Source organism: Symphalangus syndactylus, chromosome 21 (assembly GCF_028878055.3).
Source record: "Symphalangus syndactylus isolate Jambi chromosome 21, NHGRI_mSymSyn1-v2.1_pri, whole genome shotgun sequence".
In the NCBI taxonomy this organism is placed as follows: domain Eukaryota; kingdom Metazoa; phylum Chordata; class Mammalia; order Primates; family Hylobatidae; genus Symphalangus; species Symphalangus syndactylus.
Genome location: NC_072443.2, coordinates 52,942,985 through 52,970,684, shown reverse-complemented (window position 1 = coordinate 52,970,684; position 27,700 = coordinate 52,942,985). Strand labels below are relative to the sequence as shown.

General features: G+C 43.9%; 1 protein-coding gene across 17 annotated transcripts in view; it reads right to left on the bottom strand.

Moving 5' to 3' along the window:
* Positions 1 to 27,700, bottom strand: part of IFT122 (intraflagellar transport 122) — an 81,085-nt gene that overhangs the window by 39,931 nt on the left and 13,454 nt on the right. For 5 of the 17 annotated variants that reach the window (XM_055259119.2, XM_055259120.2, XM_055259121.2 and 2 more), the window contains 9 exons: positions 21,111 to 21,189; positions 18,622 to 18,698; positions 16,001 to 16,067; positions 14,853 to 14,999; positions 12,898 to 13,074; positions 10,253 to 10,328; positions 3,177 to 3,368; positions 2,882 to 3,020; positions 1,463 to 1,665 (listed from right to left, as the gene is read on the bottom strand). In XM_055259119.2, the coding sequence (XP_055115094.2) occupies positions 1,463 to 1,665; positions 2,882 to 3,020; positions 3,177 to 3,368; positions 10,253 to 10,328; positions 12,898 to 13,074; positions 14,853 to 14,999; positions 16,001 to 16,067; positions 18,622 to 18,698; positions 21,111 to 21,189 (1,157 nt within the window). Of the gene's footprint in view, positions 1 to 1,462; positions 1,666 to 2,881; positions 3,021 to 3,176; positions 3,369 to 10,252; positions 10,329 to 12,897; positions 13,075 to 14,852; positions 15,000 to 16,000; positions 16,068 to 18,621; positions 18,699 to 21,110; positions 21,190 to 26,163; positions 26,242 to 27,700 lie in introns of all 17 variants that reach the window. The other 12 variants (XM_055259125.2, XM_055259127.2, XM_055259124.2 and 9 more) reach the window with 5 other exon arrangements.

Below are 27,700 nucleotides of genomic sequence, written 5' to 3'. Positions count from 1 at the left end.
AAGGGGTGAAAATACCTACACATTCAGTGTCTATCTATCTAACCCAGTGTAGACCCCACGATTGGCATCGTTAATCCAAGACTCCACGCAAGGCTTCCCCACGGAGCCCAATTCAGCCTCAGATCTTCAATACAAACCCCCATCCAGGCAGCCTAGGCCAGAAGCAGCACTCAAAAGTACACATACTTGCCCGACCTATCCTGTAATTTGTGGCAACCCTAAACCGCTTGAAGTTCTAGACTTTATTTATTTATTGATTTTTGAGACAGAGTCTCACTCTGTCACCCAGGCTGGAGTGCAGTGGCACGATCATAGCTCACTGCAGCCTCCAATTTCTGGCTCAAGCAATCCTCCTGCCTCAGCCTCCCAAGCAGCTGGGACTACAGGCAAGCGCCACCACACCCAGCTAATTAAATATATATATATATATTTTTTTGGTAGAGATGGGGTCTGTTTGTTTTCTAGACTGCTTTCGAACTACTAGCCTCAAGCAATCATCCTGCCTTGGCCTCCCAAAGTGCTGAGATTTACAGGTGTGAGCCACTGCACCCAGCCCGGTTCTAGACTTTGAGAGATTTTAATAGTATTTTACACTACAGTGATTCCTAAAGAATTCTTTTATCACCTCCAACAGAACTATGTAAAACTAAATCCACCTCTACTTCCAAGATGCTGGGCTAGCCTTCTTTCACAGTCTTTCCAAACTTCTCTTGGCATTGACTTAGACACTCTCTAGGAATCTTGAGAAATTTTTTTCTATGAAAAAAAAAATCAGGAAATTAAAACTTCTTTGACAATTACTGAGTTGATACAAATTTTATGTGTATATGCTTATCAATAAAAACTATCTTCATTTTGTACACCAATTTATGTTTTAAGTCATTAAAATATATCTAATCCTAGTATGACAAAATGTTCTGCAATAGAACAAGGTATTCTTGGCTAGACACAGGGGCTCACACCTATAATCCCAGTACTTTGGGAAGCTGGACAGGTCTCAAACTCCTGGGTTCAAGCATTCCTCCCACCTTAGCCTCCCAAAGTACAGCCTCACATCTCTACTAAAAATAAAAAATTAGTTGGGTGTGGTGGCATGTGCCTGTGGTGCCAGCTACTCAGGAGGAGGACTGCGTGAGCTTGGGAGGTCAAAGCTGCAGTGAGCCATAATTGTGCCACTGCATTCCAGCCTGGGCAACAGAGTGAGACCCTGTTTCCAGAAAAGTATATTTTTAAAAATAATAAAATAAAACAAAAAAACATTCTCCAGTTTATGGCTCATGACTTGCTGATAGAGTCTGGTTCATCCAGATGCCAGGAAAATGAAAGCCAATAAGCACCACTTAGTTTGATGGAACAGACTTGTTTTCTAGTGACCAGTTTTAAAACCATGAGGTGGGCACCCTATCATTGGGGGGAGCACAAATGGAATTCAGCCCAACTCCTCCAACATGCTGCTGCCCACCTGGCACAGGATGATGTGATTAGCACACACTACCAGGAGATTGCACTCAAACTTCTTGACAATCTTCTCCTTTACCCGGTAATGCATGTCTGATGAGTCCTCTGAATACAACTCATAGATGAGGATTTTCTCTGGCAGTTGGATAGCCAATCGATTTCTGTAGATGGCAATCTTCTTGACAAGCTCTTTGCATTTAATCCGAACTGTCAAAGAAAAAAATATCGAGTTCTAGCAAGAGGTCGTTATGTAAGGTGGAAGGCAGAGAAATTAAAAGCCATCATTTACTTAGCGCTACTGGCAATTAAAGTGACATACTGTCATTGAAAAATCTTTAGAGTATCTAATACATACAATCAACTCTGCTGAACCCTGAGATCCAAAGTCCTACAGGACACAATCTTCATGGTCCATGGCTGACAACTGAGTATGGAAATAAACTACTCACTGTTACCCTCACTTGCTGGCTACAAATATAAACTCCCCTGCACAGCACTAGTGGCCCCTGGTGATCAGAAGCCTGCCTAAGTAACTGACCTCACCTCTGGCCGCTCCCTGCCCACCTCCTTGACAAACGGGGAAGACACGTAATTTCTGGTACACACCAGGCTCTACACTCCCACTACAGACCAGGTGGAGAAAATGGCCCTGAGGGGGACACTGTGGAGCTGCCCAAGGGGCTTTGCCCTAACCACCACAGCCAGAATCTTCAAAAAGATAGGGTTCCCCAGGGGGACCAAAGGACACTCATCTCAATCTACAAGACAACCCCCCATCTGGATCCCTTGCAAAGGTACCCAGCAGTGCACTAAGGCCAGCACATCCAGATATGAATACACCTGAAATAAGTGGATTCTGAGTCTATTTAACCAGCACAGCAACTTAAGTGGACAGAGGGAGAGACCGTGGTCTTAGGGCTTGGAATGACTATGCTAGGCCTGGAACCCTGATTTTCTGACTAAGCCTGTGCCAATCCAATTCCGCTGCTCATCTCTGGCAGAAGGACCCACCAGGAGGCAAGTGGAGACGGGGCTGAGGGAGAAGCACCCCAGAGTGACTCTGACTGGAAAGGATAAAGGTCCACGAAGACCCATGCAAGTCAACCACCTGGCTCCAACCTGTCATAAATCATCCTCCCTCACTCAGGAAATTCATGTACTCCTTGAAATTATGTGCAAAATTCTGAGTTGGTACATTTTTCTGAAAGGATTTAATTGCTTTAATGAGATCCTCAAGGAGATTGGCATCCCTACTTCCCCCACCAAAACAACAACAACAAAAAACCAAGACACAGACCCAGTGGCTAACATGTTTGCAAAACACCAAGGAGAAACCTTTCCTGTCATTTCAAGTGCCCTGTCACCAGCCCTTTCCACCTGCTTCCACCTGTCCCTCTTCCCAAGGTCTGGACCTGCCTCTTACCTTTCTGCTCAGTGATCAGGTGCTGCACAATGACGTCAGTCATGCTATCCCTGTAGGCATAGCGGTCCTTGTAGAGCCCATGGACTGTGCTGAAAATAAGCTGGTAGAAGGAAATGGTGCCGTCCTGGCAGCCGACCACCTGCAAGGTGAGAGAACTGTCAATTCCCAGCTCTCTGGAGAAAGTCTGCACTCCCATTTGTCAGACACAAACCCCAGTGATGGGACTCTCGAAACAAGGCGGCTGCTCAGTGCTTCTTCAAGCCATGGCCCCACAGAACAAACTTCCTCTTCTTACCACATAGTTGGAATCCGGTTTCGCTTGACACGTCCACACCCAGGAGTTCTGCTCCCCAACAGTCCCAAGCCGCACTCCATCCTTGGTGAAAAGAGATACTTGCTTGTCTGAACCCCCCAGCAAAATGTACTCCCCTTTAGTAAAGTAGCTGATGCAGCAGGGGTCAAAGTTCAGTGCCCGATCCTTTCCAATCTGCAGAAAAAGAACACACACCAAGGGAAAAACCATTTCCGAATCCATAACCATTGCAATACAATTAAGGGCTTTTCTCGCCAACTTTAGAGAGAGTTGGGAAGACAGGGAGAGCTGGCCAGCCTTTTCTCCTGTGTCATCCCACGGTGAACACGGGCCTCTCTGCCTCTGCATCTCCCTACTCCTCCTCCACACAGCCAAATCCTCAGCTCCTAGAGTCAGTGGCACCTCCCCTAGTCCCACCCAAGCGCTCCAGGAGTGCAGGAGTGTGTCAGGGCTCCTCAGCCAAGATGGAGACTGTGGGTGGTTTTGCTCCCAAAGGCCCCCCTCCCTCTGCAAATATAGTTCTTCCTATAGTTCAATGGATTCCCTCAGCTTCTTTTCTCCGCCTTTTTAAAAAAGTATTTTATAAAGCTGAGTTTATTCAGTTTAAAGACTGTCCTTTATTCTGCAACTACATCCATACTACTTCTCTTTATTTTTTAATTCTTGTTTATTTCAAGATGGGGTCTCACTCTGTCACCCAGGCTGGAGTGCAGTGGTGCAATTATGGCTCACTGCAGCCTTGAACTCCTGGACTCAAGCGATCTTCCTACCTCAGCCTCCTAAGTAGCTGGGACCATAGGTGAGTGCCACCATGCCTGGCAAATTTTTTCTTTTTTTTGAAAAAGGGTCGACTCTGTTGCCCAGGCTGGAGTGCAGTGGCACGATCTTGGCTCAATGCAACCTCCACCTCCCAGCTTCAAGTGATCCTCCTACCTCAGCCTCCCAAGTAGCTGGGACTACAGATGTGTGCCACCACACCTGGCTAATTTTTGTATTTTTTGCAGAGACAATGTTTCTCCTTGTTGTCCAGGCTAGTCTCAAACTCCTGAGCTCAGACGATCCACCCACCTTGGCCTCCCAAAGTGCTAGGATTACAGGAGTGAGTCATAGCTCCTGGCCTAAATTTTTTTATTTTTAAACTCTACGTTGAACCTTTTTAGGAACTGCTACACTTTTCAAAGTGAATGCACCATTTTATATTTGCATTAGCAGTGTATGAGGATTCCAATTTCTCCATTTTAGTGAGTGTGAATTATCTCATTGTGGTTCCAATTTGCATTTTCCTGATGGCTAATGATATGGGGCATCATTTCATGTGCTTATTGGCCACAGAGAAATGTCTCACTCTGTGGCTTAGGCTGGAATGCAGTCGTACGATCATAACCCAATGCAACCTTGAACTTCTGGGCTCAATTCCTCTGCCTCAGCCCCTCGCCACCCCCAGTAGCTGGGATATACTACCACACCCAGCTAATTAAAAATATATTTTTTTAGAGATGGGGTCCCACTATGTTACCCAGGTTGGTTCTGAACTTCTGTTCTCAAGTGATCTCCCTGTCTCTGCCTCCCAAAGCACTGAGATTACACGCGTGAACCACCATGCCCAGCCCTATCTTTATAGTTCTTTATATATTCCAGATACAAGTCCCTTATCAGATATATGAGTTGTAAAACTTCTCTCATTCTGTGGGTTGTCTTTTCTCTTTCTTGATGGTGCTTCCTCAGCTTCTAGGATGAAGGTCAAACTCCCGAGCTCAGCCCCAAGGTCATTCTCTCAGCCAAAATGAACTTGTAAGTTTCCTAAGCGGGCAATGCTTTTTCAGGCCTCCATATCCTCACAGGTGCTACACTCCACACCATTCCTAGACCCAGCCAGGAGTGCTCTTTCCCTCACTTTGTCTGCCAGGTGTCATCTCCTCCGGGAACATCTCCAATCCCCATCCCCTCATCCTCCCACAGCGCTTGTGCTCACCTATCCTATTGCACTTCTCTCGTTGCCTGTAGACACAGGGTTAATCAGGTCTGCCCCACTAAAGCCCAAGTTCCTTATTACCACTGGAGTTTTTTGCTGCCCCAAGGGTGTCTTTTGTGAATAAAAAGACTATTTGTGATTAACATTATTAAACTAATATTGAATTTATAAAAGAAATAACTTTAGGGAACTGGTTTCTCCTTAAGTTTTTTAAGTTCAATTTACAAATATTTTCCTATTTATAAATCTAGTTAAAGTGAACAGCCAATTGACTTTGACTGTTTAAGGAATTCAATTTTGAACAGATTATAAAATCCCTTAAATATCCAGTCCCATTTAAAACTTAGTTAAATTAATCCCCTTACACCAATTTAAACTGCAATTATAAGTTTAATACATTCAAATTTCCTTTCCTGTTTAGGAATTTCAAATGCCTAGCAACCAAAACTTTCCCTAGCACTTATCTGATGCTGAAAACCTAACAAGAAAACTAAAAATTCTTATGAATCACGACATGGAAGGCTAGCAGCTTCTGGAAATGGCTCAGTAGTTCCCATCGGACCAATTCTCCCACAAGTAACAACAATAAACTCCGGACCAACTATAAAAAACAACCATTTCAGGGCAACCAAAAGCAGGCAGGAACTGAAGACACATGCACATTTGGAAGAAGGGAACAAGCACTAGGTGAACTTCTCATTTTTTTTTTTTAAGGGTTTTTGCCTGAGGGCAGCCCTCTTCACCATCATGCTGGGTGAATATAGAATTTGGGAGGACGACAGCATCCGGAAAGTGAAGTGGGAAATCCCAGAAAAGAGAAGCAGAGCTTAAATTCTGCACATAAACTCTGCTGAATATCTGGAAACCCTTGAACTACAAACTGTGACAAGATGCCAAGCAGCCTAGCTACAGCTAAACAACTGCACAGAGATGTCAGCTGCTGACACCACTGAAAACATGGAGTTTTGATTTTGAGCCCAGCAAAGTAAACTGCCTGCTTAAACATATATACACACAAACATACACAATAATCTTCAAAGGAACATGATGGATATGAGTCTGTATGACATATTACTTACAATATTGAGTACAATTCAAAATTCCCCAAAGCAGGAAAACGTGAACCATATTCAAGGGAAAAAAATCAATGGAGAATGAACCATGACGACCCAGATGTTAGAAATAGCAGATGAGAATTTTTGTTTGCTTTTTGGGCACAGGTCTTGCTCTGTCACCCAGGCTGGAGTGCAGTGGTAAGAGTTCACTGCAGCCTTGAACTCCTCAGCTTGGGAATACTCCCACCTCAGCCTCCTGAGTTGCTAGGATAATGGGTGCCTGCCACCTCGCCTGGCTAATTTGTTTGTTTGTTTTTAGGGATGGAGTCTCTCTACGTAGCCCAGGTTAGTCTTGAACTCCTGGCCTCAAGCAATCCTCCCTCCTTGGCCTCCAAAAGTACTAAGATTACAGGCATGAGCCACCATGCCCAGCTGCAGATGAGAATTTTAAAAGAGTTATTATAACTATGGTTAAGGCTATAAAGAAAAATATGCTTGTAATGAATAAAAAGGAAGAAAGAACCAAATGGAAATTCTAGAAAAGGAAAAATGCAATAATAACTGAAACAAATATGCACTGAATGAGCTTAAGAGAAATATTAGAAGTTAAAGAAGAGTCAATGAAATTTAATACTGAATAATAGAAATCCTCCAATCTGAAGATCAGAGGGAAAAGAAGGGATTTAAAAAAATAATAACAGGGCCTCGATGACTTGGAGAACAATAACAAAAGGTCTAATGTAAGTGTAATTAGAGTTCCAGAGGAAAGGAAAGAAGGGAGAAGAAATATTTCACGAAATCATGGCCAAAATGTTTTCACATTTGGTGAAAGACAGAAAGATATCAATGTGTAGATTCAAAAAGCTCAGTGAACACCAAGAAGAAAAATGTAACATATTGCTTACGCATTCTAATATTGCTTAGGAACCTTAAATAATACACATTTTCAATATAATTCTTATATCTTTCCACTTAAAATCAGAAGTAGGCCAGATATGGTAGCTCACACCTGTATTCCCAGCAGTTTGGGAAGCCAAGGCAGAAGAATCATTTGAGCCCAGGAGTTTGAGACCAGCCTGGACAGCATAGGAGACCCTAACTCTACAAAAAAAAAAAAAAAATTTTTTTTAATTAGCAGGGTGTGGTGGCATGTGCCTGTAGTTCCAGCTACTTGGAAGGCCAAGATGGGAAGATTCCTTGAGCACAGGGGGATCAAGGCTGCAGTTAGCCATGATCATACCACTGCACGCCAGCCTGGGTAACAGGGTGAGACATTTTCTCAAAACATAAATAAAATCAGACATATAAAATTACTCAATACAACTTTTAAATGGTCATTGCAAGACTAATCTGATAGACATTCTAATATGGATTCTGGCATCAGTATGCCTGGGTTTCACCAGGGTGGACCACAGACTAAATGTGTGCCTTTAGGCAAATTTTTGAGCCTCTCTGTGCTTCAATTTTCTTACATGTAAAATGGTGATAACAGTATTTACCTCATAGGGTTGTTATAACGATTAAAATAGTTAATCCTTATAAAGAGTTTATATAATGCCTGGAATTCAATAAATGTTTGCTATTATTATTATTAAGCCAGATCCTCTTAAGTATTACTAACACTTCAAATGACAAAAATACACAAATTATACCTCAGTCTAACACAGTCTAACACAAAAGTATGGGTTTGATTTACTTCATCATCCTATATTTAATTCTAAATCTTCCCAGATTGGGAAGGGAAGACACTTACCCACCAAGAAAACAATTTTACTGTCCCAAACAAGTTGGGGTTAGCAACTCTGCAGGTTAAGGTTGCTTATCATGCAGAAACTTTGGGCCACAACATGAGCTCTGGGGCTGCATACATGCAAGATATTTCCTGTGGCCCTCTGCCATGTTGAGCTCTTTTCTACTGTGGCCATAGCAACAAGACCCCATTCCCTCCCACTGCAGTGTGGTTATTTGCTTCCAAGAGTCTTCAGTACCCATATCCAGTGCCTCGTACACAGTAGGTGTGCCAATAAATATCTGTTGAATGATGACGTACACACATTAAGCAGATGAATAGAGAGGGCCAGGGAAACTAGATGATAGTTAATTAAAATGAGAGTTTTAGGAAATCAGCCATGGGAAACTGAGAAAACACTTCGTTATCTGCTCCCTTTATCTTTTCTTTACTCGAATACAAAAGAAATGACCAATGGTAAGGCAGGGGTAGAAGAAATGGCCCAAAAGCTGGGCTACACACATCTAAAACTCTTCCCTCTTACGTGACATGTTTTGAGGAATAAGGATGCTACGAAATTAAAGGCTTCACTGCACAGGTTGCATTTCTCACTTGCTTGGCTGTGGTGTGAAACCTGTACCCAGCACCTTTACTCTAATCCTTGGCATTTCCTGCCTACTAATAAGTCATCCTACTACTATGCTCTCTATATTTTAATCCACCCTCCATGGAAACAAGCTATTCTTCTGAAGCAAGAATCTGTGATGCCACTTCCTGCCACCTATGGCTCCTGAATACTTACAGTATATGATGTTCAAACTTCTTATTCACACTACTCAGGTCCTTTATAATCACATCCCCGGCCAGGCGTGGTGGCAGCTCATGCCTATAATCCCAGCACTTTGGGAGACTGAGGCAGGCGGATCACCTGAGGTCAGGAGTTTGAGACCAGCCTGACCAACATGGAGAAACCCTCTAAAAATACAAAATTAGCCGGACATGGTGGCACATGCCTGTAATCCCAGCTACCCAGGAGGCTGAGGCAGGAGAATGTCTTGAACCCACGAGGCAGAGGTTGCAGTGAACCGAGATTGCACCATTACACTACAGCCTAGGCGAAAGAGGGAGACTCTGTCTCAAAACAAACAAACAAAAAATCATAGGCCGGGCGTGGTGGCTCATGCCTGTAATCCCAGTACTTTGGGAGGCCGAGGCGGGCGTATCATGAGGTCAGGAGATTGAGACCATCCTGGCTAACACAGTGAAACTCCATCTCTACTAAAAATACAAAAAATATTAGCCAGGCGTGGTGGTGGGCGCCTGTAGTCCCAGCTACTCAGGAGGCTGAGGTAGGAGAATGGCATGACCCAGGAGGCAGAGCTTGCAGTGAGCCAAGATTGAGCCACTGCACTCCAGCCTGGGCCACAGAGTGAGACTACTCCGTCTCAAAAAAAATAAAAATAAAAATAAAAAATCAAAAAAAAAATCATATCCCCATGTTCCTCTTCAGCTCTGTCTTCAGGTCACAAAATCTGAGATGCAGTCACCTTGTACAACTCACCATTCTCTGAACTGTCATATATTTTCATTCCTTCCTGCCTTGATACATGCTATTTTTTTTCTGCCTGAAACACCATTCCCAATGTCCTCAGCCTAACTCAAAGATAGCCTGCTCAAAGATAACCTCTAACAAGACCTCCCATCTCTACCAAGTAGTGATGTTACCCTCTTTTGTGTCCCTAAAAGCTGTCTATCTGTACAGCCTTCTATTGTGTCACATACCACACCACACAGGGGCTCTTTGCTATCAAGTGTGTCTCCACCAGCCTGTGAGCTCTTGTAGGAGAAGCTATCACTTTCCCATCTCTATGTCAGCAGCTCCTTTATGAAAGGGCTTTCCTAAGTGGGTACTCATAAATGTTGGTTGAATGAAGGAAAGCGAATAGAGGAAAGTAAGGTCAAAACTAAGAGCTAGATTTTAAAGTCAAACCAATCTGGGTTTAACTCCTAGGCTCCACCATTTACTAGCTGTGTGAGATCTTGGGCATATAATTTCACTGCTCTGAGTTCTGGTTTACTCATTTCTAAAAAGTTGATAAGGATAGTAGTACCCACTTCATTGGGTTTTATAAGAATAAAATAGGATAAAGTATGCAAAGCAGTGAGCACAGTATCTGGTATCACAGCAAATGCTCAATAAGCAGGAACTAACAATGATAATGTATAATTAATAGTAATAGAATCTCAGAAAATGAAAATATAACAGGCATGACTGCAACTGGATTTGTACAGGGCTACATACCTGTTTTCCACTCAGTTGGTAGAAGGAAACTTTCTGTCCCCAGTCAGCCACAGCCAAGATGTCATTACGTTCCTCTCTAATCAACAGAAGATAAAAGAGGTTATGAAGGGCCACAGCCTGCTGATGAGTATAGCTCTAAGGGCTTAAACAACAGGAACAAGAAAACCCTGGCCTCAGGTTGTCAAATGTTGTACAGCTTTACTGAGGCCAAAAGTTATAATTTGGGGCTGGGCACGGTGGCTCACGCTTGTAATCCCAGCACTTTGGGAGGCCGAGGCGGGCGGATCACGAGGTCAGGAGATCGAGACTACGGTGAAACCCCGTCTCTACTAAAAATACAAAAAATTAGCCGGGCGTGGTGGCGGGCGCCTGTAGTCCCAGCTACTCGGGAGGCTGAGGCAGGAGAATGGCGTGAACCCGGGAGGCAGAGCTTGCAGTGAGCTGAGATCGCGCCACTGCACTCCAGCCTGGGTGACAGAGCGAGACTCCGTCTCCAAAAAAAAAAAAAAAAAAGTTATAATTTGGCCCAACCCATCAATCAGTCTTATGGGATGAAGCAGAGTTGAGGTTCAGCCTTCCTGGGATCTGCTGTTTCACTGAGTCCCCTGCTATGAGCTTATCGTGCTGGGGACACTGCTACAGCTGAAGAAGATAAACCTCTCATTTCACAGCTTACTGGGGAGCAACACTAAGACAGGCAAGGCTGCAATATTGAGACTGCTTTTCTCTTACATACTAGAAAATGTGGGGAGATGGCAGAGAAACATCTCTTGCAGTACAAAGGCATTTTTTAATAGAAGGGAAACTTGCTTGCTCTTCCTGAAGAAAGAAAATTAACACCTAAAAATAGGTTCTCCTGCAGGAGGGGGTCCTTGCACAGGTGAAATGGTTTCTGACTGAATCTAATTTTCAAAAAAGAGCAATGGGCTCTCTGAAAACAAACAACTGTCTTTGAAACTGAGAACCTATGGGGATCAGTGCCATGGGGCTGGGACTGTAGGACCAGCACACAGGAGAAACTCCCTTGCCTGAGGCTGGAAAGCAAGCTACCTGGGAATCTAGTTCAAGAGAAAAGCAGCAGCCCGTGATGGCTCACGCTTGTAATCCCAGCACTTTGGAAGGTTGAGGCAGGTGGATCACCTGAGGTCAGGAGTTTGAGACCAGCCTGGCCAACATGGGGAAACCGTATCTTTACTGAAAATACAAAATTAGTTGGGTGTGGTGTCGTGCGCCTGTAATCCCAGCTACTCCAGAGGCTGAGGCACAAGAATCACTTAGAACCCGGGAGGCGGAAGTTGCAGTGAGCCAAGATCGTGCCACTGCACTCCAGCCCGGGTGACAGAGCCAGACTCTCTCTCAAAAAAAAAAAAGGAAGGCATTCCTAGCCTTTGAGGCTGGGTCTTAATCAACCTAATGTTGCCTCTTTGTTTATTAATTCCAGCTTTTCTGATCCCCAGTGTCTTGTGGTCACCTGGTAGCACCACTGGATATGTAGGCAGGCAAGGTAAAGCCTTGTTTGTAAAACCCAGCCAAGAGTGGTAAATGTCATAGGCACTAACTCAAAACTAAGGGAAAAGAGACAAAGACCCAGAGGGATGTTAATGAGGGAGCCTGCAGATGATCTTTGTGTGACTGGCACTGGAGTCCAAAGTCCAAACACAATCCAGGAGCCCAGCCCACCAGTGAGCCCTCTTGGGGAGGCCACATATGGCTCTGGGCTGGGCTCAGTCCTTGTGAAATGGATTAGTGATTTTCAACCCCCTTTTTCCTCCTGGGGCAGTAGGATTCTTTACGAAACAAAAACTCATGTTGAAACAATCAAAAGCACTGAGATAGGGACCCAAAGCCATACTTTCCTCCTTTACTTGTCCCCACTTCCCAGCCCCCATGACCTCAGGGTGGGATTCTTCCAAGGAAACTCAGGTACCATGGAAAACAGTTTGGAAAGTCCCAAGCTAGATCTCTACTGCCCAACTGAGATATCCTGGCTACCCCAGCTTTCCCTACTCTGGCCTGCCCATGTTTTCCCTACAGGCAATCTCGACTGAAGAGAAGAAAGAATGACTGGACAGCCAGGATTTGGGAGTGAAGACTGTGGCTAAGGTAAGGGCTTCCTCTCTGACATGCATCCTAGAAAATGTAAGGTAAGGTAAGGGATAGTGTGGGAACAGGCTAAGAAACGTGTCCAGTAATAGAGGAAGTGTCGAATGATGGGGCATCCACAAAAGGGCACACTCTTCAGCCATTAAAAATCATGTTCGAAGGACTTGTAATGTTACTGGAAAGGGTTCACACTAGTGAAAAAAAAAAAGCAGAATATGACTTAATTATATGAACACACTAAAAGACTAAGGAGAAATACACTAGATTGCTAACAGTGATTTCCTCAGGGGATGGGGTTTTATCAGAAAAGTTGAACTTTCTCCTTTAGTCTTTTCAGTATTTCCTGTAGTTTCTCACAGGATCACTTTATAACTCACACACAAGTTTTAAGGGTGTGTCTCCTTGTTTTGAAGGTGCTTTCACCCACAGCTCCCCCTAGTCCCTGCACTCCCTTGGCCAAGGAGCTTAACATCTGTCCTGGTAAAACTGTGTGGGGCCTGGGCCCTTACCAGAAGGGTTCCCACTCATTGGGACACACTCACAAGTTGTCGTCCCTGGGACTGTCGTCTTCTTCCTCTGGTTCTTCCTCCTCTGCCTCACTACCCTGACTACTGTACACTGCTGACTTCAGAGTGGGAGAGATTTCCTGAATATATCTGTTGACAATGACATCCTCGGCATCCTCATTCTCTCTGTTCATCCAGAAACTCTCCCATCGGCTGTAGACAGTAAGTAGTTGTTCAAAATTACATTGCCTAGAACTACACTAAAACTATAATTTAAAATCCTGTCAAGGAGCCCCTGGGGGCCGGGTGCAGTGACTCACGCCTGTAATCCCAGCACTTCCGGAGGCCGAGGCAAGTGAATCGCCCAAGATCAGGAGTTCAAGACCAGCCTGGCCAACATGGTGAAACCCTGTCTCTACCAAAAATACAAAAAATTAAACAGGTGTAGTGGCATGTGCCTGTGATCCAAGCTACTCTGGAGGCTGAGGTGAGAGGATTGCTTGAATCTGGGAGGCGGAGGTTGCAGTGAGCCAAGATCGCATCACTGCACTCCAGCCTGGTTAACAGAGTGAGACCCCGTCTCAAAAAAAAAAAAAAAAAAAAAAGATAATAAAAATAAAAAATAAAAGAAGCCCCTGAACCCCACCTGGAGGAGGACAGCCACCAGGTATACAGGGCCTCCTGCTTCTCATGAATTAAAAATGGTAGCCTAGAGCCACCAAGTCCTCTGCAGCCACAAATCAAACAGCAGGAACTCTGGGGCAGGCTAATGGCCTTTGATAGCATTAGACATGCATGGTACAGCATGGGCCAGACAAAATTATTCAGGAAGAAGCATAATAACCTTCCAAACAACCTTCTAAATCAAGTAGGCAACCATCTGTAAAATGACATTGAGCTGGTAAACAAGTAGGACCTTTAATTTACTTTCAGAGGACTCTGTAAAGGATATTGATGGTTTAATAATATTATAGGATATATAAAGAGCATATAAGGTCAGGCGCAGTGGCTCATACCTGTAATCCCAGCACTTTGGGAGGCTGAGGTGGGTGGATAACCTGAGGTCAGGAGTTCAAGACCAGCCTGGCCAACATGGTGAAACCCCATCTCTACTAAAAATACAAAAAATTAGCCAGGCGTTTTGGTGACAAAAAATTAGCCAGGCGTGGTGGCAGGCACCTGTAATCCCAGCTACTCAGGAGGCTGAGACAGGAGAACTGCGTGAACCCGGGAGGTAGAGGTTGCAGCGAGCTGAGATTGCGCCATTGCACTCCAGGCTGGGCAACAGAGCGAGGCTCCATCTCAAAAAAAAAAAAGAAGAAAAGAAAAAGAGCATGTAATTAGTTTACTCTCAAAGTCACATGGACATAGGAAAGTGTGTATAAAATTTGAGAAGATAGGTGCCAATTGTTCGTGTATCTCTAGGCTTTAGGGACGTCTGTAGACTTAATTTTGACTTTCTGACAAGGGGAAAAAAAGGCTCATGAAAAAGCTATTTATTAACAGGTGGGCACATATTCTGCCCAAACTTGGAGGGAAGAACTAAAAAAGGAAAGGCAAAAATAAAGCCACAGCAAAGAGCTCCACTATTGATTCATAAAGAAATGGTCCTGCTGCATCACTCACACACCACACACACACATACACACACCATACTCATGTACATGTGCACATACACATATGTGTGCATGCACATGTGTGCACACACATATGCCACACACACACTTTGTCCTGGCCTAAATAGCTCATCTGCTTTGCTAAAATCTCCAGGATCCATTCCAAAACTCAACTTCTGAGGAGGCTCTTAATAAATTCCATACATTCTCAGGTAGCAGGACTGTTAAAAAAAAAATCCATACAAATGGGATGGGTTCTAAAACAGACCATTCAAGTGAGGTGAGAAGCCTTTGAATGTAGGGAGACCTCAGGAAGACAAAAAGCCCTTCTTCGTGATGGTGTTTGTTCTAGAAGGAGGACAAGTTTAAGAGTACCTTGAAGGGTTCCAGCAGATGGACCACACTGGTGAAAGGGAGCCCCCTGGCCGCTCGATCTTCACTTTCTCCTCACCATTTTTGTTCCGTATGCTGATAATCCCATTGAACATCCCCAGCGCCAGGTACTGACCATCATTTGTCCAGCTGTGCACACAACCAACAAAAGGCATGAGAATAGGGGAAGCACCCCACAGAAGGTAAAACTAGTGAGGATGATGCCTTGGTTTGAAATAAAAGTCTGATGAGGCAGCAACAGCTGGGATATGGTTTCATTATTGCCAGTCCTGACATAAAGTCAGAGGATCAAACTTAAAATGCTATTTAATTCTGTAATGAACAGTGAGAAGTGAAGGCACCATTTGGTGCCTTTTTCTGAGCTCCCCCAGCCCTCTGTACATACCTCTATGACAGCCCTTAGCTTGTGCCTACATCTCTGGGCCAGCCACCACTTCCCACTCTCCATCTCAATCCCCTCCCATTTAAACAGCACCTTAAGAACAGACTTGGTGTCTTCCAACCCCTAGAATAGTGCTTGCTTTGTAGAAGGTGCTCAACAGATGCTGAACGGAAGGGATATACTCCTAGAAGCTGAACAGCAAGAATAGCTACCATTTAGAGGGTCTACTGTACGCCAGGTACTGTCCTGCACGCTTTACTCATGAGTTTGTGTGCATTTCACAACAATCTCATCAAGTCAGTATTTTTATCCCTATTTGTCAGATGAGGAACATAAAGCTCCAGCTCAGAAAGATTTAGTAACTTTCCTGAGGTCACATGGCCTGTCAATGACAGATTCTGGATTCTACTCCAGGTCTAGCATCAAAGTGTGGGAGGGAAAGCTTTCTTCCCCACACATGCTGCCTGGACAATGACAGCCTCACGTTTTCAACAAGCCTCCACTCAGTATAGCTGGATGTTGAGGTTTGTTGCTAGGTAACTGCATGAAGGCAACTTGCAGTTCTCTTTTGCTTCATGATCAAAGGCACAAGTCTTTCCCAACGAGGAGATAAGAAGAAAAAAGGAAATACAGAGGCCTAAACCAACTACTTAACACAAGACCTTCTCTGCTGCATGAAATAATTGGATTTTGAGAGTCTGTGTGGAAGATGAAGGAACATAAATCTTGTCGTCAGAGCTGCACTTACCTGCAGCAGATGATCTTGCTGCTTGATTTGTGTTTAGAGACAGACTTCTGTTCAGGAGACCACAACCCTTCAATGCACAATAATATAAAAGAAGATGGATTGGTTGGAATACTACCCAGCAATAAAAAGGAACAAATAATTGAAACATACAAAAACTTAGATGGATCTCCAGGACTTTATGCTGAATGAAAAAACATAATCTCAAAAGGTCACATACTGTACGATTCCATTTATATAACATTCTTGAATGACACAATTATAGAAATGGAGAACAGATTTGTGGTTACCAGGGTTTGGAGATAACTGGAGGTAAGGTGAGTAGATATGACAGTAAGTGGTAACTGCATGGTGATGGCTTAGTTCTGTTTTGCACTGGTGGTAATCTACACATGCGATAAAACAACAGAACTATATAATATACACACTTTGTGCCAGTCTCAGTTTCCTGGTCTTGATATTGTATAATAGTTACATAAGATGGATCCACTGGGGGAAACCGGATGAAAAGTACATAGATTTCTTGGTACCATCTTTCTAACTTACTATGAATCTATAATTCTTTCAGAAGAAAAATAAGATAGATTGGTAAAGTTCTAGCCAACTTTTCAGGGATTTGACTCTCAAAGAAATGACAATTTCACTGTTCATAACTCTGACATTGCAACCAGAGTATAACCTAGCATTTAAAATAACAATGATGCTTTCTGAAAATCTAGTTTTCTTTCATAGGTCTCAATCACAACACATGACCCTATCTAAGCTGTGCCTCTTCCATGGCACACTGGTCACCTAAGGCTTGCTCCCCCCTGTCCCAGATGCTCTGGCTCAGTGCCTCACAGCAACAAGTGTATGTCTAGACAACATAAGCAAATTCTTCTATTTGCCAAGTTGCGAAGTACCATCAAGAAGGTAACTCTAGTGCACAAATATATAGCCAAGTGCAACATCAAACAAGTTGTTATTTTTTGCCTTTCCCCTGGTCCAGAATGCTTCCTCCAAACATTTTGACTTGTGCACATGTTATCTGTGTTCCACTAAGCCTGCCTGGAGCCCCCAGCTGGAAGAAACTCTTTCCTCCTGGGCCTCCTTCAGCAGTGCTTAGCAGAGCAGGCTCTGTATGCAATCACCTGGTCTAAGGTCCAAGCCCTGGTTCCTGCACTTAACTAGCTAAGGGACCTCTACCTCTTTTTCATCAGTACGGTGGGAATGAGCATAATACCTGACACCTCAGGGACTGTCATAAAGCTCAAATAGAAATTCATTTCTAATCCTTAGAACAGGGCCTAGCACACTGCAAGCATTCAACAAATACTAGTACTTAATATTATATTTTTTTAAATCCCACCTTCCCCTAAGACCACAAGCTCCTTGAGAGTAGGGATTCTATTTTGTCTTTTTTTTTTTTTTTTTTTTTTGAGACGGAGTCTCACTCTGTCACCCAGGCTGGAGTGCAGTGGCACTATCTCGGCTCACTGCAAGCTCCGCCTCCCGGGTTCCCACCATTCTCCTGTCTCAGCCTCCGGAGTAGCTGGGACTACAGGCGCCCGCCACCACGCAGGGCTAATTTTTTTGTATTTTTAGTAGAGACGGGGTTTCACCATGGTCTCGATCTCCTGACCTCGTGATCCACCCGCCTCGGCCTCCCAAAGTGCTGGGATTACAAGTGTGAGCCACCGCGCCCGGCCTTGTCTTTTTAATATTCCAGTGTAAGCACACAGACCAGTGCTTTACATGAAGAAAATGCTATATGTTAAACAAATGACAGGCCTTTTTCCATGTACTTATACAACTGGCTTTCAATTCCATTCTCTCTTTTGAACCTCAGAACCAGAACCGTACCAGTGAGACACAGTGAGTAGCATGCACCTTTTAGGTAAGGGAACTGAAACACTGAGAGGGATTAGGCCTCCGACTCCTCATCTAGTGACTTCATTGTATCCACTAGCAAGGAACACAGACTGATAGAGCTGAAAACAGAATCAACCATTAATGGAAATAACCTACAAGCCTCTGCCCAATTTCACTCCCTTCCTCCCTCCATAGACATTTTACTGACACCTCTTTTGTGCCAGTACTACACCAGTGCTGTAATGCTGGCACGGGACCGTGGCCAGGATGAACTCCTCAAGGTGTTCAGCCCCTTAGGGAGGACAGCTACAGCCACCTAAACAACTAATGATGACAAACTGCACAAGAAGTACAACTGCAACAGTGAAGAATTTCACATACACATAGATGTGGGTCAATACAAAGGTGAGGACAACTGCACTGTCTCTGCCAGGGTGAGTCAGGGAAGGCTTCCCAGAGGCAGCAACACCAAGGGAAGGCTTCTCAAAGGCAGCAACACCAAGTTATGCCTGTGCCCTCCCAATCTTCTTACCATTTCCTTTGCTGGGGCCCTTCGTGTAGTCTCTGATGTCTTACCAGAGTAAAGGTCACCATTCACTGTCTTGGTTTCCACACAATTTAAAGAATAATTGTCAGCCTCCCCTCAGCCATTGAAGGTAGAGAAGTAGTATTAACTCTCTCAGGATAAAATCACCATATTCTGAATGCATTTCAGCATTTTTAGCCCAGATTTTCAGTTATTCCATGACAGGACATCAGGAATCAGAACGTACCAAAGTCACTGGAGGAACAAGATGCCAGTTGATGAGTAATAGGATTGTAGGAGACACATTGTATAGCATCATTGTGCCTGGGAAGTAAACAACTGTAGATTACTATGCAGCAAACCACAAACATTTCAGTGGCTACAACTGAAGATTTTAATAATGAGCCCACAACCTCTGACTTTAGACCACATGCTCTTCTGCAAGTGACCAACAAAAAGCACAGAATTCTCCTACTCCTAAAGAATTAATTCTCCTTCTCCTCATCCACTGTTTTCTTATTTATAGAGATGGGGACTCACTTTTGGCCAGGTTGGTTTTGAACACTTGGCCTCAAGCAATCCTCCCACCTTGGCCTTTAGGTGCTTTATTTGTGGCTGTTATTCTTACTGTTTTGTGGAGGCCCAGAAATATAAGATGGAGGTGCAATGAAGACATCACAGACCAAGATCTGGAAACATGACAAATCCTTAGACCACAATGAAAGCTGAGCAAATCATGTACCATGCATGGCGTCTCAGCCCCAGTTTTAGTCCTTCACTTGTGGGTAATGCTTTACTTACAACTTCACTCATTCATTCATTCCTTCAAAAATTGTTTGTTGATTTGTACACCCATGTTCATAGCAGCATTATTCATAATAGCTAAGAAGCGGAAGCAACACAAGCGTCCATCAACAGATGAATGGATAAAGAAAATGTGGTCTATATATACAACAGAATAATATTCAGACTTAAAAAGGAAGGAAGCTGAGCCCAGTGGCTCACACCTGTAATCCCAGCAGTTTGGGCGGCCAAGGGAGAAGGATTGCTTGAGCTCAGGAGTCATAATGAGACCTCGTCTTCATAAAAAAAAAAATAATAAAGAAAAAAAGGAAGTAAATTCTGACACATGCTACAACACAGATGAGCCTTGAGGACATTACGTGAAATGAAATAACCCAGCCACAAAAGAACAAATATTGTATGACTCTACTTATATGAGGTATGTAAAGCAGTCAAATTCAGAGAGACAGAAAGTAGAATGGTGGTTTTCAGGGGTTGGGGGTAGGAGAGTAGGGTGAGTAGATATTTGAAGGATACAGAATTTTAGTTTAGCAGGATAAAAGAGTTTGGGAGATTGGTTGCACAACAATGTAAATGTATTTAACATTAAACTGTAAACTTAAAAAGTAGTTAATATGATAAATTTTATGTCATGTATATTTTACCACAGTTGAAAAGAGGCCAGGTGCAGTGGCTCATACCTGTAATCCCAGTACTTTAAGAGGACTGCTTGAGCCCAGGAGTTCAAGACCAGTATGGGCAACAAAGTGAAACCCTGTCTCTACCAAGAAAAAAAAAAATTTAAAAATTGGCCAGGTGTGGTGGTGTGCACCTGCAGTTCCAGCTATTTGGGAAGCTGAAGTAAGAGGATTATTTGAGCCTGGGAGGCTGTAGTTGCAGTGAGCTAGGTACCACTGCACTGTAGCCTGGAAGACAGAGGAAGACTGAAAAGGAATGAGGGAAGGAAGGAAGGAAGGAAAGAAGGAAGGAAGGAAGGAAGGAAGGAAGGAAGGAAGGAAGGAAGGAAGGAAGGAAAATTGGTGAGTACCAACTATGGGCTAGGCATTGTATCAGGGACACAAGAGTGAGAAAAAAAAAATAGATGCAGTCAGGAGATCGAGATCATCCTAGCTAACATGGTGAAACCCCGTCTCTACTAAAAATACAAAAAACTAGCTGGGCGTGGTGGTGGGCGCCTATAGTCCCAGCTACTCGGGAGGCTGAGGCAGGAGAATGGCGTGAACCCGGGAGGTGGAGCTTGCAGTGAGCTGAGATCACGCCACTGCACTCCAGCCTGGGCAACAGAGCAAGACTCCGTCTCAAAAAAAGCAAAACAAAACAAAAAATAGATGCAGTATCTGCTCTTATGGAACTTACAGGCTGATGAGCAATACTGATCAGTCACCAGAATAAATCTAAAACTGCAATTGTGAGAAATGCCTCGAAAGAGACCTGCTCCAGTCTAGAGAGGCAGGAAAGTCCTTACAAAGAAAGTGACACTTGAGTCTGAGATTTGCAGGGTAAGTAGGGACCAACTAGTAGAGGAATAGGGGAAGAACACAGCAGATCCCCAACAGTAAGAGGAGGCCTGGAGCACACTGACCCCAAGTTTCTGACATCTGACTCTGGGTGGATATAAGGCCATTCTCTGAGACAGGGACACTGGAAGATGACAGGTTGGGGGTGGGATAAAGTCTACAATGTCAGATGAACTGAGATGAGCTACATGAAAGCACCTAGCCCAGTGCCGGCCACGCCAGTAAGTGGCCAAGAAATATTCATTAACTTATTCACTACTCAACCTTCCCATACCAACCACACACACCCACAACTTAATTTCAAGTTCAATTTAAGAGAAAAAAGTTTTCTCCTACATCTTTTCTAAGAGGCTTTTGCTGCAATTATTCAATAAGCATCAAACTCATAATACTGTACACCTAAATGGTTACTTACGTGTACTTCAGAATGCCTTCCAGTTTTGATGTCCAGATAATAACGCTTTTGTCAGCTGATCCAGAAGCAAAGCGCTTGCCTAAAAGTGTTTTTAAAATGGAAAGTCTTACATTTATCTTAAACCAGCATTTCCCAGAGAGAATTCTTTAGAAAACTAGTTCTTTAAGGTACCTAATAAGTGTTAGCTTCTTTACTACTTCTTATCAGTACTGGGAAGCAGGACCTTGGAGTCAGAATATTTGGGTTCCAAACCTGCTTTGTCTGACACTGAGTAAACAAAGATGTATTGGGGGCCTACTACATGTAGCTGTCATGTTCTGTGCTAGGGATTAAGTAATGATTAAAACACACATGATCCCTACTTTCATAAAGTTCAGTTTAGTGTAAGAAGTACACATCAAATTAATCTAACACAAATACAACATGGTAAGACACAGATCCTATGAAAGAGAATAACTGGGGAACCTGATTTACTTTTTTACTTAAATTTTTATTTTTGACAAGTAATAATTATATCTACTTATAAAGTACAATGTGATATTTTATAATACATACATATTGAAGAATGATTAAGCTAATTAACATATCCATCACTGCAGATACTTATTTTTTATAGTGAGAACATTTAAAATCTATTCCTGGCCGGGCACGGTGGCTCACGCCTGTAATCCCAGCACTTTGGAGGGCCAAGGTGGGTGGATCACGAGGTCAGGAGATGCAGACCATCCTGGCTAACACAGTGAAATCCCGTCTCTACTAAAAATACAAAAACAAAATTAGCCAGCCTGGTGACGGGCACCTGTAGTCCCAGCTACTCGGGAGGCTGAGGCAGGAAAATGGCGTGAACCCGGGAGGTGGAGCTTGCAGTGAGCCGCGATCGCGCCACTGCACTCCAGCCTGGGCGACAGAGCAAGACTCCATCTCAAAAAAAAAAAAAAAACACTATTCCTGTACCAGTTTTGAAATATACGCTATTATTAACTGTGGTCACCATGCTGTGCAACAGATCTCAAAAATGTACTCCTTTTGTCTGACTGAAACTACCCTTTGGTCGACATCTCCTGGGGCACCTAATTTAGATGAGGGAAGGTTTCTCTAAGGATGAGATCCTTCAGTGGAGACCTAAAGGATGAGCAGAGCTTAGCCAGATGTAGAGAGGAGAAAGACCCATCCACATGGATGGAACAGATGTGCAAAGGCCGTGAAGCAGGAAAAGCCTGGCATGTCTGAGTGAATGAGCGGAGTCATCATGGAAGTGAGGGAAGGGTGAGGTGGGTTGTGGAAAGATCTCTTGGGACCTCAGGGACACAGTAGAGGCCTTCCTCTTTATCCTAAAGCAATGGGAAGCCAAAGAGAGGTTTTAAGCAAAGAGTGATAGATCAGATTTGCATTTTCATACTACTTGGGCTTTATGAAGGAACAGACTGGAGAGAGGCAACATATAACAAGTAATTTGTTATTAATTACACTGTTACACATTTATAAGTATTTGGAAGAGGATCATGGTACCACGGCAGCAAATAACGGGGTCTTCACCTACTCTGGTGAGAGATGAAGATTAAAAGGTAAGTATGTGCCACATTCTGTACATCTTAAGGACTTTTAGACTTTATTCACAGGGCAAGTGGAAGGTGACCTTGGGCAAGTCACTGTTCTCTGAGCCTCAATGCCTTCATCTGAAACACAGAGGAACAATATCTTCCTCAGAGTCTTTTTGTGGGAGTCAACTAAGATAGTATCTGTAAAGTACCTTTTTTTTTGAGACTAAGTCTCACTCTGCTGCACAGGCTGGAGTGCACTGGCACGATCTCGGCTCACCGCAACCTCCGACTCTTGGGTTCAAGTGATTATCCTGCCTCAGCCTCCCGAGTAGCCGGGACTATAGGCGCCCACCACCACACCCGGCTAATTTTTTGTATTTTTAGTAGAGACAGGGTTTCTCCATGTTGGGCAGGCTGGTCTCGAACTCCTGACCTCAGGTGATCCACCTCCCCAAGTGCTGGGATTACAGGCATGAGTCACCATGCCTGGCCCTTTTTGAGATGGAGTCTAGCTCTGTCACCCAGGCCAGAGAGCAGTGGCATAATCTCAGCTCACTGCAACCTCCGCCTCCCAGGTTCAAGCAATTCTCCTGCCTCAGCCTCCCAAAGTAGTTGGGATTACAGGCACACACCACTATGCCCAGCTAATTTTTATATATTTAGTACAGACGAAGTTTCACTGTGTTGGCCAGGCTTGTCTCAAACTCCTGACCTTGTGATCCACCCGCCTTGGCTTCCCAAAGTGCTGAGATCACAAGCATGAGCCACCACACCCAGCCAAGTACCTTTTATAGTAGCTGAAATAGTAGATATTAGGGTGAGCCGTATGATATTGCTGCAAATACTAAATAAACAAAGAAACGGCTCTTACTATCTCCATCACTTCTCCCTCATTCTGGTAGGTAGCAGGTGATGGTGATGAAAAGCATAAGCTTTGGGCTCAGAGTCTCTGGGTCAGAATTCCTAGAGATCTCATTGACCAGCTGCATGACCCAAACAAGCTACTGAAGAGCTCTATGCTTTCATTTCCTTATTTGAAAAATGGATACAACGTTAGTATTTACCTCATGGTTGGTGTGAAGATTAAATCAGTGTATGTATGTGTGTACATACAGTTGACCCCTGAACAACATGAGTTTTAACTACATGAGTCCACTTTTATATGTGAATTTTCTTTTGCCTCTGTCTCCCTGGCACAGCATTACCAATCCCTCTTCCTCCTCCTCCTCCTCCTCCTCCTTAGCCTATTCAACCTGAAGACAATGAAGATGAAGACCTTTATGATAATCCACTTCCATTTAATGAAGAGTAAATATATTTTTCTTTTTTCTCAATTAACATTTTATCTAGCTTACTTAAGAATACAATATATAGGCCGGGCGCGGTGGCTCACGCTTGTAATCCCAGCACTTTGGGAGGCCGAGGCGGGCGGATCACAAGGTCAGGAGATCGAGACCACGGTGAAACCCCGTCTCTACTAAAAATACAAAAAAATTAGCCGGGCGTGGTGGCGGGCGCCTGTAGTCCCAGCTACTCGGAGAGGCTGAGACAGGAGAATGGCGTGAACCCGGGAGGCGGAGCTTGCAGTGAGCCGAGACTGCGCCACTGCACTCCAGCCTGGGTGACAGAGCGAGACTCCGTCTCCAAAAAAAAAAAGAATACAATATATAATCCACATAATATTAAAAATGTGTTAACTATGTTACAGGTAAGGCTTCTGGTCAACAGTAAGCTATTAATAGTAAAGTTTTGGGGGGTTCAGAAATTACATGCAGATTTTTTATTGCACAGGTAGTGGCACCCCTAACCCCTATGTTGCTTAGAACTGGGCCTGGAATAGAATAAAAAAAAATTAGCTATTTCTATTATTTCTTCATATTATATTGTTTTTCTTGAACAAAAAAACTATGTCTTACGTACTTTTATATCATAGTTGCTCATTAAATACTTATTAAACTTGGGCCAGGCGCGGTGGCTCACGCCTGTAATCCCAGCACTTTGGGAGGCCAAGGTGGGTGGATCATGAGTTCAGGAGTTTGAGACCAGCCTGACCAACATGGTGAAACCCTGTCTCTACTGAAAATACAAAAATTAGCTGGGCGTGGTGGCACGCGCCTGTAGTCCCAGCTACTCAGGAGGCTGAGGCAGGAGAATCATTTGAAGCAGGGAGTCGGAGGTTGCCATGAGCCGAGATTGCATCACTGCACTCCAGCCTGGGCGACAGAGCGAGACTTCATCTCAAAAAAAAACAAAAAAAACTTATTAAACTTAAGAGAGAAATCAGAAACAAGCAGACTTAAAGAGCAAAGCTGGAATTCAGTGTATCTCAATCTTCAGGTCTAAGAGGAAAAAACCAGTTCTGAGGACTAAAAGACTTCTTAATCATTATACAGGTGTCATGAAGAGGCAGCATGATACACTAGAAAGAACTAGGGCTCTGCAGTCAGAGGACCTGAGTTAGGCCTGCCTCTGCCACCATCACCTGTAATTGCTCCAAGTCTGTTTTCTCATCTTTGAGCAGAGATAAGAGTCCCCTTGCTGCCTGCTTCAGAGAGTTGTTGGGAGCATCAAATGAAATGTGTGTGACAGGACTCTGCAAAGTGCTGTGCAAATGCCACTACTGATGGGTCACACTCTGACATCCTCAAGTGCCTTGATGGTGTTGCATGTCAAAGAGCCCTGCTATGCTTATAAACACCAGAGGCACCAGAGGCCCAATAGCTCTTCTGTACCTACTGGGCCTTATACTGGGCCCTGGACTGGCCCACGTTCCTCAACAGCCGCTAGGATGAGACAGAAACAGTTCAGCTCTCCAGGCTCCCTCCTCACAGGTCTCCCTAAAACATTATTCTGAACTTGAACTCAAACATGCACACGCACACACACACACACACACACACACACATAAATATGACTACCATGGTATGGCACACCTGACTATGAAGCAATAAATTAGTTTTGTCTTTGGGCCAATCTGCTGCATGGCCTTGGCAAGTCACACGACTTGTCTTTTTTTTTTTTTTTTTAAGAGACGGAGTCTAGCTCTGTCACCCAGGCCAGATTTTAGGCAGTGTCACTATGTTGCCCAGGCTGGTCTCAAACTCCTGCCTTAAGCAATCTTCCCAACTCAGGCTCCTGGAGCTTTAGCATTACAGTAGGATTACAGGCATGAGCCACCGTGCCCGGCCAATTGTTTATGTCTTTATGCAGGGCTAAAGTGAAGAGACTGGACTAATCAGACTAAAATTATATGCACGAAATTCTGCATATACATGAAGAATTTGCATCTTTTTAGAAAGTGGTCTAAAGCTTCCATCTGATTACCAAAGAGGCCCATCAGCCAAAAGAAGTTAAAAACCTGGGACTGGAATAATCTCCAAGGTTCATTCAAGCATTATAATATTACAATTTTGTGACTTCTTGGCAGTGGCTACAGAATGTTCTCTCTAAATGTTATCCATTTGACACATGAAGAAATCGTGACTCAGACTCAATAACCAACTCAAACTCACAGAATTCTGGTATTGGGTTGGGGTTGGAACTCACAACTGTCTCATTCCGAAGCCCATGTTCTTCCCACTAATCCTATGCTGTGGGACAACATGGATTTATTTTAAAATAAATTTAAATCTCAGTTTCATGCACCACTTCCCTTCCTTCCCAACCCACCTGGTACCCCAACTGTAACAATCCTTCAACCCCACCAGAACCTACTACTTCTCCATTGCTGTCCTCTCTCCCTTCATTATTCAGCCAACAATTCAAGGTTAATGTACATCATTATTTATCTGTATACACTTTCTGCTCCCTTGCCCTCCTACTTCATCTTCAAATGTGCTTGCAAAACCACCTCTGGTTAAATTCACTCTTCTGCCTCTACAACTATGCAGCTCAAAATGGCTGGAGAAAAAGAAACAATCACACCAACTAATCTCACTTTCAATTCATGATCACAACCTTCAAGAGGACCCTTCATGTCACTGGGGATCTCACTACACCTCCTGGGTCCACTCACTCTCCCATTCTCTGAAGCAGTGATTTTACACTTTTCCTTTCTCTTCAACTCTCTGAAACCTCCCTTTCCCACTGTCACTCTCAGTTGATGTTGCTTCCTATTTCATTGAAGAAAAAGAAAAAAATGGAATTGAGAATTTCTGTTAGATTCCTACTACCACATTGTCCCCATCTGCTGGCCTCTGCAGTTCCTACCATGCCCCTATCTAAGAGCAAATACCCCGTCTATGCCCTAGATCCCATCTCCTCTTGCCTACTCAACAACTCTGTTCCAGCAGTTCTCTCCCCTCTCCTGCATCATCAACTTTTCTCAAATTCAGCATGTATAAAACTGAATTTCTGATCTTCAACTATAAGTTTTCTCTACCTGCAGTCTTTCCCATCTCAGTGGGGGGGCAACTCCAACCTTTCAGTCCTCAGGTCAAAAACTCTGACTCCTTTTTCTTCATAGCCCATATCCAATCTGTCAGACAATCCAGTTGGCTCCACCCTCCCATTATATCCAGAGTCTGATCATTTCTCACCGCCTCCTCTGACCCCACAGAGGTCTGAGCCACCATCACCCCTTGTCTGGATGATACTTCCTCACACAGATGTCCCAACCCTCACCTCTTGCAGGTTGTTTCCAACTCAGCAACTAGACAGATCCTTTTAAAATATAAATCAGATCAGATCCCTCCTCTGCTGAGGACCTTTCAGTAGTTTCATTTTGACTGAGAATCAAAATCTTTATGATGGCCAGCCTGATCTGACCACCCCATGTCTCTTACCACTTTATCCTCATCCTCTACAATTCCTGATTCTCTTTGATCCAGCTCCTAGCAGCCACACCCACACCTGAGGGCCTTTGCAATGGCTCTTCCTCTGCAAAGAGCTCTCTTCCCCCAGATGCCCACTGGCACAATCTCATTGCCTCCTGACTTCAAAGTCTTTGCTCACCTGTCCTCATCTCAATGAGCCCACCCTCACTAGTCTAATTCAATACTGCACCCAACTCCCTGCCCTGCCCAGCACTCTCAATCCCCCTCATTCTGC